At 44.4% G+C, this 17,229-nt stretch overlaps 1 protein-coding gene across 3 annotated transcripts; it reads right to left on the minus strand.

The window, feature by feature from the left end:
* Positions 1-1,109: 1,109 nt before the first annotated feature.
* Positions 1,110-16,630, minus strand: Slc10a1 (solute carrier family 10 (sodium/bile acid cotransporter family), member 1). 3 transcript variants are annotated; one of them, NM_001361972.1, is made up of 6 exons: positions 16,536-16,630; positions 15,514-15,982; positions 8,364-8,574; positions 5,946-6,124; positions 3,845-4,041; positions 1,110-1,705 (listed from the first exon to the last, which is right to left on the minus strand). In NM_001361972.1, exons 2-6 carry the CDS (start codon positions 15,867-15,869, stop codon positions 1,560-1,562), a joined length of 1,089 nt encoding a protein of 362 aa, NP_001348901.1. In that variant the 5' UTR covers positions 15,870-15,982; positions 16,536-16,630; the 3' UTR covers positions 1,110-1,559. The 3 variants fall into 3 exon arrangements, with proteins under 3 accessions (NP_001348901.1, NP_001171032.1, NP_035517.1); NM_001177561.1 differs by lacking the exon at positions 16,536-16,630 and having other exon boundaries at positions 15,514-16,004; NM_011387.2 differs by lacking the exons at positions 1,110-1,705; positions 16,536-16,630 and having other exon boundaries at positions 3,417-4,041; positions 15,514-16,004.
* Positions 16,631-17,229: the final 599 nt, after the last annotated feature.

A 17,229-nucleotide genomic window follows, 5' to 3' on the forward strand; every position in this document is an offset into this window, starting at 1 on the left:
ACTCCTACACCTGCCACTGCTGATGTCGCTACCTGAGGGTTGTGATTTCAAGTGTGCCCCCCACAGCCTTGATAAAACTTACAAAAGGATGTTTTAGGACTAGTTTTTTGTTTCATTTATTTCTAAGGATAGTTTGAAGCCCCAGGCCAGCCTTTCCTGATTGGTTATTAGATTAGTTTATCACATCTTGTACATGGTGGCAATCTGGATGTTTAGAGAAGTCATTGATCAGATGAGCCCCAAAATGTAAAAAAGTTAATATTTTTGTGACATAACTAGGCTGGCTTTCAGCTTAATGTAGCTGATGGCCAGTCCAAAGTTGCTTGTGTTAGAGACTGCACTAACATTAGAAACCTAAAAAAGACTGGTGCTGGGGCTGGTAGTGAAAACTGCTCTTCCAGAGCTGAGTTCAATTTCCAGCAACCACATGGTGGCTCACAACCATCTGTAACCATATGACAGTATTCTCATATACATTAAGTAAATAAAATCTTGTAAAAAAAAATGAAGTAGCTTTAAAAACAAAGACTGGTACTGTGTAACACAGACTGCCTTCAGACCTGAGGTAAAACACCTGCTTTTCAGGGTGTGTGCTTTAAAGGTGTCTGCCACTGCCATCTTAAGAAAGGTGAACCCAAATGCTTGGTCATTCTTGTGAGTGCTTGTTAGTCCTGCAAGTTTGCCAAACAAGTGCCCTGATGTGGCTTCCGTTGTACACTGTCAGTGATGGAAAATACAAAAAAGTAGTTTACCATGTTTAACCATGTATGCAATGGGTAGTTTGTTCATCTTTCAGCCATTATTTTAGTGTGAATAAAAGGTGAAAAAATGTTTAGATTTCATAGAAGAAATCTGAAGGTTTGAGTATTTTTCTGTACAGTTCCTTCAAGGTTTTGGAGTGCTTGATGCCACTGTAAACTGATAAGAGTGTGGAATTATGTTGGCTTGTTATGGCTTTTTAAGAATTTTTTTGCTTTCTGGTATTTCTGGTACCTTTCATTGTGGGTAGTGGGTAGCAGTTTTGTCCTATTTAATTGCTTTTGTCTACTTGGTATTGATTTTATATAATTGAACCCAACTTGTGTGGAAAAGGAAAAAGAATTAAGATTGTTTGGTAAGTTAGAACTACCAGTTGTAGTTTATTTCCTTTTGAGTTACAACATGAAGCAGGTTGTGGATGCTTAATGAGCAAAACACCTGCTTATTGGAAAGTCTAGAAATAGTGATAATGTTTATCAGATGTAGCTGTTTCATAGAGCCTTCATAAGAGTTCATAGCTGCTGAAAGTGTTCTTGGTTTCTTGAGACAGTCTTGCTGTGTACTCAAGGTTGACCTTGAGTCTCTGAGCATTGGAATTATAGGGAGGAACCACTTTGCCTAGTTCTTTTTTATCTTTTAAACAAATAGCAGATTTTTGGGGATGGATGATGGTTCCTGGATAGATGCCCTTCTGCCTCAGTTCATTGCTTCATGATTCTGCTGTTGAAGGTTTGCTGGAAGTGCTAGACAATCTGGCACACTAGGTGTTACTTTCCTTGTTGCTTCTAAGTTTTCACATTCTAATTTGCCATCTGACCAGAGTTCAGGCCATTAGGGGAAAGGCCAGGTTGTGTAGGAGGATTATTCCCGTTGTGGGTACCTTTTTCCAGAGCTGCTGGAGTAGCATCTTCTGTTGCAGCAGCCTTGTAGGTAATTTTTGTTTGGTCTGTAAAGTAAAAAGAGAATGAGAGTAAAACTGGCTTGAATGAGGGTGGGTCCCTATTTGAATGCTTGTTTTTCACTGGGAGGAGTTGCTTGAGAAGGATTAGGTATGGTCTTGTTGAGATGTGTCATTGAGGGTGAGCTTTTGAGGTTTCAAAAGCCTGCATTTTATGTCACTCCTAATTAACCTTTGTGTGCCTATTTGTGATTTTGTGGATCAGGGTACGTAAGGTCATTTACTGCTCCAGTGTCTTGCCTGCCTGCCAGTTGCCATGTTCCCTCTCATGATGATAATGAACTCTAGCCCTCTGAAATTGTAAGCTCAGCTCAGCAGTAGAATAGTAGCATGTACAGACTTTCTTGGGAAAAGAGAGTTAGCTAAGACAGACAAAACTTACTCAAATGCAAGAACTCAGGGGTGTGCTCTGTATTTGTATCTACTATCACTCCTTTCAGAAAGATTTGCTTTTCTTTTGAGATCCCTGGTGTGGTAGCACTAACAGATGCTTTGTGTGATATTTTCATCACTGTGGGTTTAGGTGAGTAATAATGACTTAAATTCTGAAGGACTTAGAAGCAGGAAGCTTTGATCAGGCCTCAAACTGCCAACCCCTACCTTCTTCAGTCTGAGTGTCCCTCCGCCCCATGTGGAAGTGGTGAGGGACTTTGAAGGTGGGTGTCAGGGTCCTCCATGCTCTTGCACTACAGTAGAAATCTGTTTTGGGTGCAGATCATAAGTTCTTGGGGTCAAAACAAAAAAAAAAAAAACCCAAAAAACCCAAAACCCTCAGCCTTGGTTTTGGAAATACATAGTAGAAGAAACTGGGTTAGGAAACGGATTAATTTTTATTTAAAAGACACAAGGATGCTGGGGATATAGCTCTGATTGAATGCTTGTTTAGCATGCCCAAGGTTCTGGGTTTGATTTCTAGTACTAAAAAGACATGACTGGTCACGGTACATGATGTTGAATTTGAGTACTTGTTGGCTGGGGAATCTCCAGTTTGAGGCTAGCCTGAGCTACATACAGAAAACAATGCTCTGTACCATAAAAAACCAAAATGGTTTATAAAGAGTACTTTGGGTGAGATGACTCAGCAGGTAAAGGTTCTTGCTGCTAAGCCTGGATGACTCAAGTTAAAACAGTCCACATGGAAAGAGCATCGATTCCTTGGAGTTCTCTGATTAAATGGGTTTGTATACATAAAGACAAAAGCCCTTTAAGGACTGGTATTTTTGGCGGTGGGGGTGTATGAGTGTTTCTCTGCATGTATGTCTTTGTTCTGCATGAAGTCTCTGGAGGAAAAGAGGTTACCCTTTAGGACTGGAATTGTTGGCTTCTGAGCTGCCTTGAGGGTCCTGTGGAAGAGCAACTAGGTGTTCTTAACTACTCCAGCCCCTGCAAGTGCCCTTAGTGGTTGAGATGTGTCTCAGTTTGAGGGAGGGATTCTGGGCTTTTTTGAGAATAGCATTCTGCAGATAATGAATTTGCTCTGAACACTTAAAGTAATAAATTATTTTTAAAAGAAAAAAGTAAAATAATTTGAAGATTATTCTAGTAATTAGTATAAATCATGCCAGTTATCTGAGATTAACTGACCAGAGTGGAATCATGGTTTGGATTCTGTTGTATTAGGCCTGTTTCAAGTTTTCCCTATGTTGGTACTAGGGCTCTGACCTTTTTTTTTTTTTTTATTTGTTTGTTTTTGTTTTTTGAGACAGGGTCTCTGTATAGCCCTGGCTGTCCTGGAACTCACTCTGTAGACCAGCTGGCCTCGAACTCAGAAATCCACCTGCCTCTGCCTCCCAAGTGCTGGGATTAAAGGCGTGCGCCACCAGCTGGGCTCTGACCTTGCAGAAAGCTGAACACTAAAGAATGCTGAAGCTTTCCAAATTAAAGAAACCCTAGACATGTTTTAGTTTCAAGATCGTTCTCTGTAATATTGAAGCTTGTCTTACAAAGTCAGGCCCATGAGAACAACGCCAGATGCATTAACTTGGAGTAGTGTTACTGGTGAAAATGACCTTTACTCTTCAAAGTCGCTGGCATGCTGTTTTACCTGGTTCCAGTTCCTACTTGGAATCTTTTGTTGGTAGCTCAGGTCCAGAGCAAATACTCATAGGAGATGAGTTCAATACTTACCCTTCTGAGGTTTGATTTTCAAATAGCACCGGAAGATAATAATGAAGAGAAGTCCTTCTGCAAGCTGAAAAATCATATAAAGGAGAGGAAAGAAGAACAGTGGTCCAATGACTTCAGGGGGGAAGGTGACATTGAGGATGGTAGAACAGAGTTGGACGTTTTGGAATCCTGTTTCCATGCTGATGGTGCGTCTGCAGCTGTGTGAGTGGGAAGAAACAAGACAGTGGTCAGCTCTGGGGCCTGTCCTTCCCCTTTCTGATGCTTTAGACCTACAGCATCCAGCATTGGAAGATGGGATCCAACCCTAAGAAGATAGTGACAAAAAAGGCACAAAGTTTATAAAGGCTGTGTGTGTGCATGCATGTGTATGCACATGTATGTGCTTGTATCTCTGCATGCATGCGTATGCTTGGGACTATGAGCATTGTATATACTAGGCATGTGTTCTACATCCATCTGACCCTAAGGAGGCCTTTGAATAGTTTGGAAATTTTGTCTGCTTTTACAGAATTGCTAAGTTAAAATTTGAAAGTGACTGGCAGATAGGTGACACTGGAAGTGTTAGCTTGTCTTTTTCTTTATTTTTTTAAAAAAAGATGTATTTGCTTACTATATATAAGTACAATGTAGCTGTCCTCAGACATCCCAGAAGAGAGCATCAGATCTCATGGATGGTTGTGAACCACCATGTGGTTGCTGGGATTTGAACTCAGGACCTCTGGAAGAGCAGTCAGTGCTCTTAACTGCTGAGCCATCTCTCTAGCCCTTAGTCTTTTTTTTTTTTCCCCCTTAGTCTTATAGTTGCACTTTGAGCAGACAGTGGGAGATTGAAATGTGGACTTCATCCTGTGTTTCTTTGTAGCTTAACATATTTTTTTAAAACTTTTATTTATTATATGTAAGTACACTGTAGCTATTCTCAGAAACCCTAGAAGAGGACATCAGATCTCCTTATGGATGGCTGTGAGCCACCGTGTGGTTGCTGGGAATTGAACTCAGGACCTCTGGAAGAGTAGTCAGTGCTCTTAACCACTGAGCCATCTCTCCAGCCCTTAACATAATTTTAATTCTAGAACTGGTCATTATGTATCTTTGAAACCTGCTCCCCTAATTTTGCTTTCCATTTAGTGCATTGAAGAGCAGAATGTTTTAATTGAATACATTGCACCTTTCTAACTCCCAAGTGTGTTACTTGTCCTATTTAGCATGTTAGGCTTACTGTGATGGCCCTTGGTGCTATGGCCATTGTGATCTGTAGCTCCCAGAACTAGTAAGACTGTAGTACTATGGTAATGGGCAGTCTTTTGCCTGTGTAATACAAGCACAGTTATTTAATTGTTATCAACTAGGTTGTAATAGTGGATTTTGTATTTTGGAAATGAGTTTCTCTTAAAGTGTAGGGGGGAGATGGTACTAATGCAGCAGCTCTCAACTTGTGGGTCACTGCTCTTGGGGGGTGGATGACCCTTTCAGGGGTTGCCTAAGACCATTGGGAAACACATATTTACTTAAAATTCATAGCAAGATTAGTTACAAAGTAGTGACAAAATAATTTTATGGTGGGGTCACCACAGTATGATGAAGTGCATTACAGGGTCACAGCATTGGGGAGGTTGAGAACCATTGTACCAATGTTTAGACTCCTATGTAATTTATTTAGGCTGACAGGAGGAAAGGACTCTGTTTCCATAGACCCTCAGGTTGAATGTTACTTTACGATGGCTTTATTTGTTTGCTTGCACTATAGCTAAAGGCTTTGAGCTTAGCATGGCTTCCATCTGACATTGTCCTTGTTAAGGATTCAAGCCTTGTTAGAATAAGAGTGGGCAAGGAAAAAAAGCATTGGCGTTAAAGCTACTACAATGACATCAAACTCCATGGTGTGATTTAACATCGGGAGAGGGCAGACTTTGCCTTTACCACCTTCCCATCCTAAGTCCTCCCCCCCCAGCCCCCCAAGTATTTCTCATTGCTCAAAGCCCTCGGTCAGTTGGTGCCTTTGAACACATGCTTTGGAAATGCTCTGCCCTTATCTCAAGGTTCCTTATTTCTAAAAAGACTTAAGAGACACCCTGAGGACATTGGGACCTAGAAGACCTACCTTGGATTTAGTCGGAAGAGAGCAGAGAGAATGTAGCCCATCAGGAAGCCAGTGAAAGGCATCAGGGAGGAGGTAGCCAGTAAGTGTGGTGTCATGACGAACATGATGCTGTTGCCCACATTGATGACAGACAGGACTGTGACAGCCACAGAGAGGGAGAAAGTGATGATCATGCCTGCCTGGACATGGGGACAGAAGAGACCATCAGAAGGTTGGGAGTGGGCACAGGAGTGGGGAGACTCGGTAGGAAATAGGAATTCAAAAAACCTTTATCTTGGGTCTTTTTGGATTTATTATTAGTAGCTATAAAAATATTTGGCTAATACGTTAATGACTAAAACCTCAACCAAGCACAGCCAGCTGCTTTTGACATAGCTCCAGACTGCTGTGAAATTCTCAAGTGTGTAACTTTGAAGGGATGAATCTGGTCCTATGAAGCTGATACAGCATTTTCAGTCTGTGTATACATTTGCACAAGATGACATACACATATTTTGGAGCTGGTTAGAACCAGTCATACTTTCTCAGCTTCCATTACAGGGAGAGACTGAAATGTTATGGAACAGCAGTTCTCAACTTGTGAGTAGCAATCACCAAAGGGGTTGAGCAACCCCTGTCCCCCAAATCACTGAAAAAATACGGATATTCGCCGGGCGTGGGAGGCAGAGGCAGGCGGATTTCTGAGTTCCAGGCCAGCCTGGTCTACAAAGTGAGGTCCAGGACAGCCAGGGCTATACAGAGAAATCCTGTCTCGAAAAACCAAAAAAACAAAACAAAAAAAACCCAGATATTTAGTTACAATTCATAGCAAAATTAGTTAAGACGTAGCTATACTAAAAACAAAAAAAGCCGGGCAGTGGTGGCATATGCCTTTAATCCCAGCACTTGGGAGGCAGAGGCAGGTGGATTTCAGTGTTCGAGGCCAGCCTGGTCTAGAGAGTGAGTTCCAGAACAGCCAGGGCTACACAGAGAAACCCTGTCTCGAAAAAAAATCTAAAAGCAATAAAAATAATTATTGTTGGGGTTCACTGCAACACATGATCTGAATTTAAGAGTGCAGTATTAGGAAGGTTGAGAACCACTGTTTTAGGGTAAACTGGATTTCTGGAAATTGCCAAGAGTCATTTAAAGCAAAGCAGATACAAAAGGCTGTTGGTTGAACCAGGTAGCCTATTTTTGACCCCAAATGATGTGTAACCCTAAAAAGTCAGCTCGCTTGTGTGACCTGGAAACTAGATGAGAAAATTCTAGAAGTGTGTCAGCATTATATCATGCCCCTCCCCCAGGTAAGTGCTGTACAAGCATTTACTGGGGGGTAATGGCATGTTTTTAGAATAAAACTAACTTTCCAGTTGCATCTTCTGAAGTGACTGCTTAACGATTTCGTCGTGAGACATGAGGATGTGAGTTTTCAGAGTGTACTTCATGCTCTTTTGTAGCATGTTCCAAAATGACAAAAATGTGTAGATTTAAGTCTTTGTTTTTTCATCTTTTGAATAAAGAAATAGCAAAAAAGGAAATCAGTGCTCATGTTACTTTGTAGTGATTATGCTCCCACATGGTTTTAAAGTTTCCTTTTTTTTTCCTGTGTGGGATGTTCACTTTTTTGAGACCCGGTCTCACTATGTGGCCCTGGCTGGCCATCCTGAGCCTGCTATGTAGAGGAGGCTGACAAGAGCCGAGCTCTTGGAGGATTATGGACAGTCTCACGTTCTTCTAGGGCAAGCAGTGATCTTTCTTCCTTCACGCTGGCCATGAAATGCTGGGAGTGTTTATTCTCTTCTAGCTATTGAAATCTACCAAGTTTGCCCTGTTGCTTTCTATTTGGCCTCCAGGCTTATATGAGTCCCAACCTTTGTGACTGGCACCAGCCCCTCCAGAAAAGCCTGACCTTTCTGGTCTTCGGTAGTCGTCTTAAAGACTGTCAGACTTGATTGTCTGCTATTGGGATCTTATTTCTCTTGTGTGCGACTTTACTTTTTTCAGATGACAAACTCAGAAGACAGCCCTCAAGTGTATGGCAGAGACTTTAAGCATCAAGAAACATAAGTTTAATTTTATTTTAATTCTATGAAGGGTGTGTGTTTGTGTACAGGGTTCAAAGGCAGGTTCCCGGGGTGATGCTGCAGGGAAGTCCTGTGGCTTCAGGATATAGAGCCTTAGATGTGAAGGTTCTCAGGTCATTGGGGACACGATACTGAAAAGGCACAGGGGTCCAGTGCTATCCTTTCTTCTACTCTTGCCTTGGTATATTTGTACCCGACCCAACACATGCTCATGCTGTGATGAGCTGCCCTTGCCAAATGACCCAACATTCAACTCTAACCCCTAGGGCAGCTAGTCAAAGTAAACTTCCCTAAGTAGACGATGTGGTGGTAGCTCGGTTGCCATGTTCTATCAAGGGCCCTGAGTTCTTACCTTGAGGACGTAGGGTACATAGTGTGGCCTTTTGGACTTCAGGAAGATCCCTATGGCGCAAGGAATGAGAACCATGACGAGTGATAACATAATGCCTTTGTAGGGCACCTTGTCCTTAAGATCTCCGTCGTAGATTCCTTTGCTGTAGATGTATAAGAGGAGAGGCATCATGCCCAAGGCAGTGAAGCTGGAGCAGGTGGTCATCACAATGCTGAGTGGCCAATAAGGGAAAAACAAAGGAAAAGCCAATTAGAGGTTTGAGTTCCTTCCATGTGCCTGACACTATGCTTCATATCTTTTTGGGCAGTAAACATACTGGTGTGTGTGTGCGCGCATGCGTGCGCACACGTGCACTTATAAAAACACTGAATACTAGAAGAGTTGACTTATTCCGGATTGGACATAGTAAGTGGCTGATAGAAGATATAAGAAGCACAAGCCTTTCCAACTCCTTCAAACCACATATATCATTGGAGAAGGTGCCATCTGATTCAAAAAAATGCCATCTTTAAGCCGGGCGTGGTGGCGCACTCCTTTAATCCTAGCACAGAGAAACCCTGTCTCAAAAAGCAAAAAAAAAAAAAAAAAAAAGCCATCTTTTCTCCTTCCTTCCTTCCTTCCTTCCTTCCTTCCTTCCTTCCTTCCTTCCTTCCTTCCTTCCTTCCTTTTGGTTTTTCGAGACAGGGTTTCTCTGTATAGCCCTGGCTGTCCTGGAACTCACTTTGTGGACCAGGCTGGCCTCGAACTCAGAAATCCGCCTGCCTCTGCCTCCCGAATGCTGGGATTAAAGGCGAGCACCACCACTGCCCGGCAGCCTTTGAGGTCGTATAGCCTGACCCCACTCCCCGTTTGCTTGTACTAATTTTTGTAATGCAGATAAAATTGATCATCCAGCTTCCCGTGCCTTCCTACCTATTGCCATGTCTTCCCCTTTATGGTGGATTTGATCCCTCTGGAAGTATAAGCCAAATAAATAGTCTCAAACTTTTTGTGTAAATGCTAGAGATGTCTCCAGTTAGCACCGGCAGCTTCCAGAGGACCTGGATTCAAGTCTCAGCACCCACATGGCCACTCAGATATACACGTGACGGCTCACAACCATTTGTAGCTTCAGGTCGGGGGGGGGGCGGGGGGGGGCGATCTGACTCCCTGTAAGGAGGGCATCAGGCAGGCACATGGTTCACAGACGCAAGTAGACAATGTACCCTACAACACAAATGTGTATAAATGCGATGCAAAAGTTTAAAATTCTTTTGATTTAAAAGCTGATTCTGAAATTCAAGTGCAAAAGTAGAAAGGTAAAGATTGTTAATGTTTTCATGAAGATATGTCGACCTGTAAAGTCACTGAAATTAAGAAAATGTACAGGTAGAAAGTCATAGCGATAAGATGGTCCAGACATAAACTCAAGTGTATTTCACTAATAAGAGAGGTATTGGAGGAAAGAAGTGAATGATGCTTAATATGTATTTATATGGAAAATGCAAGTCTAGGTCACTCATAAAAATAAGTTCTAAGGTGACTTAAGGTTTCAATGTGAAAGGCAAATATTTTCAAGATTTTTAAAAAACATAGAGGAAATATCTTTGTAGACAGTAGAGGATTTATTAAACCTCTAGTCAAGCCAGGCGGTGGTGGCGCACGCCTTTATAATCCCAGCACTTTGAAGGCAGAGACAGGCGGATTTCTGAGTTTGAGGCCAGCCTGGTCTACAAAGTAAGTTCCAGGACAGCCAGGACTATACAGAGAAACCCTATCTCCAAAAACCAAAAATCAAACCAAACCAAAATAAAAACAAAAAACAACCCCCCACCTCTAGTCACGAAAAAAAACCAAACCAAAACAAAAGCCAGTAGAGTTAAGTTAGAAGCACTGTATAAGGCATCATTAAGAATATGCAAGTAAGCCCCATGCTGTGAAGAGACAGTATATTCAATTCACTTTGGAGCCCAGCTTAGTCTACAGAGCAAGTTCCTCGACAGCCAGGGCTATGCAAAGAAACTGTCTCAAAAAGCAAGCAGGCAAGCAAACAAGCAAGCAAGCAAGCAAGCAAGCAAGCAAGCAAGCAAGCAAGCAAGCAAGCAAGCAAGCAAAGACAAAGCCTGACCATTCTAAATAAAAAGATGCAGAAAAACCAGGTTCCCCCTCCCCCCTTTGAAGTGTGAAGTGGAGCAAGTCCAGCTTCCTTGCTGAAGATGTGTGAGTCCCATCATCTCCAGTTCCTGCTTTTACTACAGCAAGGGGCTGCCTACGGAAGCAGGCCATGAAATCAGGGCTGTCACACAACAGATGAGTAAGTGCCGCAAACTGCACGCAGCTCAGGTACACGTGGTAGTTTATTGACATTCTAGCTGTGCTGGCTAGTTTTTGTGTCAATTTGACACAGTGAGGGTCATCTGGGAAGAAGGAGTCTTAATTGAGAAAGTGCCTCCATAGAATTGGCTTGTTGACAAGTCTGTAGGGTGTTTTCTTGATTGAGGATTGGTGTGAGAGGGCCCAGCTTGTGTGTGGTGCAGTACTGGGTGTTGTAAGAAACCAGACCCACACATAGACACACACACACGGTACAAACATAGACATACATATGGTCCAGACATATATGGACACAAACACATGGCACACACACACACACACACACACACACACACACACACACACACACACACACATTAAAAGGAGGGGGCTGGAGAGATGGCTCAGTGGTTAAGAGCACTAACTGATCTTCCAGAGGTCCTGAGTTCAATTCCCAGCAACCACATGGTGGCTTACAACCATCTATAATGAGATCTGGCACCCTCTTCTGATGTGTAGGCATACATGCATACAAAACGTTATCTACACAATAAATAAATCTTAAAAAAAAAAAAAAAAAGGAGCCAGGAATGGTAGATAGAAGCTTGTAATCTCATCAGTCAAGTGTGGGGAGGAAGATTAGAAGTTCAAGGTTGTCTATGGTTACATAGTTGAATTCAAAGCTAGCCTGGGCTACAAGAGACTCCTGTCTCAAACATCCTAAAACATAACAAAACAGAAATGTATTAAAATGTCCTTGGAGATGGGGGAGCCAAATCCAGGGACGTATTCTCTTAGAGGTGTCACAGAATGAGGCAGAAGCAAAGTCTGAAGGCTTCTGTGCAGACTATTGGTCTCTCTGTGGAAGACTGACTTATAAATTGTCTCTCTGTCTTCATGTCCGGAGAAATCATGCTTGCTTTGGCTTGGTGTGTCAGGAGTTCTGGAGTCTGTTCTGAGACTCTCTATCTTGTACCCTTTGGTGTATGGAGCAATATTCCTCTGCAATCACTGGTACCCCAGGGCTGTCAAAGGTATCCGTCCCCAACCCACTGGCATCTGTGACTGTTGTGATCTTCAGTTTACCCTGATGAGCCTGGATGGGAGATGACCTCCAGGTTCCAGCCTCTGAGACTGGAATCACCACACACTGTGGACCTGGTGTCTGGTTATGGTGGGATGGATGACGTGTTTGTATTTTGATTTTTTTTTTCTTTTCTACATATGTTGTTCTTGTTTGTTTTTGCTTTTTCAGACAGAATCTTATGTGTAGTGGAGGGTGTCCTTGAACACCTGATGCCTCTGCCTTTACTTTTCCGGGGCTGGTATTACACCCTTGTGCTGCTATACCAGCCTTACTTTATAAGTTAGTTTGAGTTGGACTCAAGCATTCTCCTGCCTCAGACCCCAGGTAGCAAGGGTGACAGGCTTACACCACTGCACCCAGCCCCTTGCTTAAGATTGAGTGCATTGCCTAAGCCCTGCTTTAGGGAATCTGTAAACTCAGAAGGAATAGAAAGATCAGAGGCAACTTGCTGAGGACACTGGGAGGTGACCAGCCAGTCCCTACCGTGAGGCAGGAAATGTGTTAGGATCCCAGTGGCTTCCTGTGTGATACTGGGGAACTTGTAGGGATCCTTGGGTGGTGTCCAGGCCTTTTGCTTCCCTAGCCACTGGCTCTGGGCTCTGCTATGGGATCAGCAGATTAAAAGGAGCTGGGGAGTTTGAGGATGGCAAGAGTAACCCAGGCTGTACCCTAAGATGCTTACCTCAGCTAGGCATTTTCTCCTGCCTGAGCATCTTTGAGGACGGGGCTGCCCTGCTTGGTTGCCTGGTGGTCTCACCTCGGACTTAATCCATTTGGAAGACAGAATAAGGATGAGAGAGGGTCCTGAGCTGGCTCTGGACACAACTTTTGCTCAGATATTGGGAGATCTTTGGTAGGTTTTTTGACCTCTGTCTCCTAATGAGTAAAATGGAATAAGAGTCTCATCATTTACTTCTAACTCTGGGACATAATGGCCTTAAAAGAGAGGCCTCAGAGTAGGCCTTGGAGCCACACTTGACTCCTGGACACTGCTTGCTTTGCACAGCCTTTTAGATATATACGTATGACTTGATGCTGTTTGAAAATTTGGAGATTTCACCTAAAAATGGAGACTCAAGTCTTCTCTTGAAGAGAAGAAATCTTGGGGCTGGAGGGATGGCTCAGCTGCTAAAAGCACTGGCTGCCGTTCCTGGGGACCAGGGTTCAACTCCCAGGACCCACATGGTGACTCACAGCCATCTATGGCTCCAATTTCAGGAGAATCCAGTGTCCTCTTCTGGTTTCTGTGGGCACCAGGACACACACACACATGTCTTTACATACATTCAGGCAAAGCACTCATACCTATAAATATATTTTAAAAGGAAAAGCAGCTAGGCATGGTGGCACACGCCTTTAATCCCAGCACTTGGGAGGCAGAGGCATGTGGATCTCTGTGAGTTTGAAGCCAGTCTGGTCTACAAAGTGAGTCCAGGCCACAGCCAGGGTTCTGTTACACAGAGAGACCCTGTCTCAAAAAACCAAACCAAATCAACAACCAACAAACAAAGCTAAAGCAGAAAGCTGTGATGACAGTAGGTTCTCTCCTGTACAAGGCATATGTCTGATCAGAGAGGCCAGTGCCTTTGAGACTGGCAGGCAGCCTCCATTCACTCTGTCAATATACAGGATAGCTCTCAAGACGTCTGCAGACATACCAGTTCTAAAGCCAGCCAGCCAGCCCCTGGCTGAAAGTGTTAAGCCCTAGGACTTTCCTTATCTGTGAATGTGGTCATTTATGGCACTCCCTTCTGTATGTACCCCTTCATGTCAGCCGCCGAAACAAGGACCAGTGCAGGATGTATACAGTGGGCAACAAGAGTATTAAGAAAATAAAATTGCTGGGTGGTGGTGGCACACGAATTTAATCCCAACACTTGGGAAGCAGAGGCAGGTGGATTTCTGAGTTCAAGGCTAGCCTGGTCTACAAAGTGAGTTCCAGGACAGCCAGGGCTATACAGAGAAACCTCTCTCGAAAAACCAAAGAGAGAGAGAGAGAGAGAGAGAGAGAGAGAGAGAGAGAGAGAGAGAGAGAGAGAGAGAGAGAGAAAGAGAGAGAGAGAAGAATACTAGCTGCTCTGACAGATGGGTTTGATTCCTAGCACCCACATAGCTGCTTACAGAACTTACTAGAACTGTAACTCTAGTTCTAGGGGGATCCAGTGCCCTCTTCTGTCTCCCTTGGGCACTAGGCACACACGTCGTACACAGAGACATACATGCATACAAAATACCCGTACACATTTAAAAAAAAATGTAAGTTTAAAGATTGACTTTGTTGAAAAGAATGTTTGTTTAGTGAAGGTCCTTAGCTTTGCTGTCATTGCTGTAATAATGCATGTAGTCACTTTTCAGGACAACAGGGATTCAAAGTCTGTCTGGACATGATAATTATTCCCGCTCAGCCAGGTGGATCGGGGCATGGTTAATGTGTATGAGAACGATAAGTTTGCTTAGGAGGAAGAGACTGGGTCACACAGTTCCATCGGCTGCTTCCACAGATCCCCAGATTCCCCACCGTGCCCCCTTTCTGACTAATGTGACTACATAGTCCTGCACCAGAGCTGAGGTTTAACATCTTGGGACGTATAAGGTGCGACCAACCTTGCTTACAGGACAGCATGACTAATGCCTTGCCCCTCCTTCCAGTTGCCCTCCTGCTGTTTTGCCTCACCAGGAGAGGCTTCTAGGTAAGTTTTCTTTGTAAAGTTTAGGCACAGGCAAGGTATGCTCCCTTTGCGGTCCCTTCTCTACTTGACACTGAACAACTCCACTGAGAATCAGGCCTAGAGGAGACTGGCTTTGTGTCTGGAGTGAGTTCACCCATGCTGTGCACTGCCCGAGCAGGCTGAGAGGGGCCCCTCTCCTTGACATTCACTGCCACAGTCACAGCTGTGTGAAGGACAGATATTCCACCAAGCCCAAGGAGTCTGGCGCTTCACGAGTGCTACCTGATCAGGATGCTCTAGGCTCAGGCTGGTCTTTTTTTTTTTTTTTTTTGGTTTTTTGAGACAGGGTTTTACTGTATAGTCCTGACTGTCCTGGAACTCACTTTGTAGACCAGGCTGGCCTCAACTCAGAAATCCACCTGCCTCTGCCTCCCAAGTGCTGGGATTAAAGGCATGCACCACCACCACCTGGCTGCTCAGGCTGGTCTTAGCCTTCTCCCTTCTTGTTAGACTGAGTGGAGCCCAGCCTAACCTGGGCAATCGCTGGGGCCTCAATTCTACATAAAGTTTCTTTGGTTGGCAATCTCACCACATCTGACAACTCGGTAAAGGGTCTTAGCAGATACCTTGGATGCCCAGATACTGGAGAAGAGCCTTTGGAGTCTCTTCTCTGCAGGAAATTTAAGATGCTCGTTTGGTTCCAAGTCACCTTGGCCTTCCTGGAATGTTCTGGACCCATTATACCCTTGCTAGATTTTCAGCCTCAGAGCTGACACCCTGCCAGTCAGATGACTGTGGTTCTGAGGAACTCTTTCATCGAAATCTATTCTCCTTTACAGTGATCCTGTAGAGACTTCTGGGAGTTCAGGGGTGTCTAACATACCTCTGGACCAGCTTAATGTTTTTTTTTTCCCCCTGGGATTTAAACCAAAGAGATTCCAGAGGCTGCCCCAATTTAGCATAAACCTTTGACAATCAATGCCAAACTTAATCCAGCTCCTACGTCCCTCCCCGCTCCTGGCTCCAGCCTAGATCTTCTCTAGATCATGACATCTCGGCAGCACCCCATCCCACACCCTTTCCTCTTAACCCTCGGTCCTACCTGAGGTTCATGTCCCCCTTCATGGCCAGGGTGAAGAGGTTAGACAGGTTCCCCCCAGGAGAGCAGCCGCAGATGAGGATGGCCAGAGCCTCAATGCTGGTCAGATGAAAGACCTTGCCCAGAAGGAAAGCACTGAGGGGCATGATACCGTACTGGGCCACTATGGCGATGATCACCCCTTTGGGCTTCCAGAAGTGAGCCTTGATCTTGCTGAACTCCATGGTGCAGCCAAGCGAGAGCATGATGAGCAGCAACATAACTACCAGAATGACGCTGAGCGCAGTGTCTGTGGCCCGGTGGCCAAAGCCAGGCGGCAGGGAGAAATTGAAGGGGGCTGATACGTTGTGCGCCTCCATCCTCCGACCCAGTGAACACCACCTCACTCTCTGCTCCTGCCCTTCCTTGCCCAGTGCTGGCTGGATGTTTTCTTCAGTCCTCTTTCAGGACAGAGTTTCTGGACAAAATGTAGCTGTGGGCAAATAAAAGATTATGCAACCTGCAGAACCACGGTTGTGGTTATAAGACAGCCCATAACCTCATCTCCCCGGATCCCCTACTTTGCTTAAGTTTTCTGACCTCTGTGCCTGCCGAGTGGAGCTCGTACCCAGCACAGGGTTCATTCTTTACCCTGCTGAGCATGCTTCACTATAGCGTCTCTGAGACCCATCCAGGACCTGCAACAAAACATGTCCACCTTTCCCTTTAGTTCCTGCTTCTAGCTCAGTCTCGGAGACCTCAGGTTGTTTCCTGGGAAAAGGTGCCTTCCCTATCCTCAGTGAGTCACCATTTGTTCCCGAGAGAAAGAGACTGTTTCTGCCTTTGCCTTCCTCATCTAAGTGGCAAAGGCCAGAGGGCCATGGGACAGGATGGGGGGGCGATGTGGTGTTGCTGTCTTCAGGAGAGGCTGTGTCCATGACTGTCCTCCTCTGAGACCTTGCTTTGTGCCCATATCTAGACCATACGTGTCCTGTGGGGGTTGGGGTTGGTTGGGGGGTGGCACCATGAATCCCTGAAAGACTTACTTATCTCCAGAGGGGAAAAAACTTTCTGGGGTACGTTGGGCTCTTGGAAGCCTGGAGATTATCCAAAGCCCAGCTCACGAGAAACTCCAGCTGTGGAGAGTAACTAGCTGGTGCCTGAGGTATCCATAACTTGAGAGACTTCAGAGAAGGAAGTGAGGTTGTAGCAAGCTTGAGATGCACCAGGTAAAAAAAATAATTCCACTATTTTTTGGCCATATATAAAGCAAGCTCTATTAAATATTAAATACCAGCCAAGGGGTAGACTTTGGTCAGAACCAGTTCCTGAAATGTTTCAGCTAAGTGCCCTGAGACAGACATGTAGCGGGGGTTTCTAAAGACTAATCTATGCCAGGCGGTGGTGCCACACGCCTTTAATCCTAGCACTTGGGAGGAAGAGGCAGGCAGATTTCTGAGTTCGAGGCCAGCCTGGTCTACAGAGTGAGTTCCAGGATAGCCAGGGCTATACAGAGAAACCCTGTCTCGAAAAAAACAAAACAAAAAACCAAAAACAAACAAACAAACAAACAAACAAAGACTAATCTATAAACCACTTTCCCAAGAGGCATTGTTATTTTTCAAGAATGACAGCTTATAGCATTCTAGGAAGTTACCAGGTTTGTGGGCAGGTGGGGTGTGCAGGTTAATTTTAGGCATTGCAGATGAGTGGCCTTTTCTTACTGCACTCCCAATGGCT

Source organism: Mus musculus, chromosome 12 (genome assembly GCF_000001635.26).
Source record: "Mus musculus strain C57BL/6J chromosome 12, GRCm38.p6 C57BL/6J".
Taxonomy (NCBI): domain Eukaryota; kingdom Metazoa; phylum Chordata; class Mammalia; order Rodentia; family Muridae; genus Mus; species Mus musculus.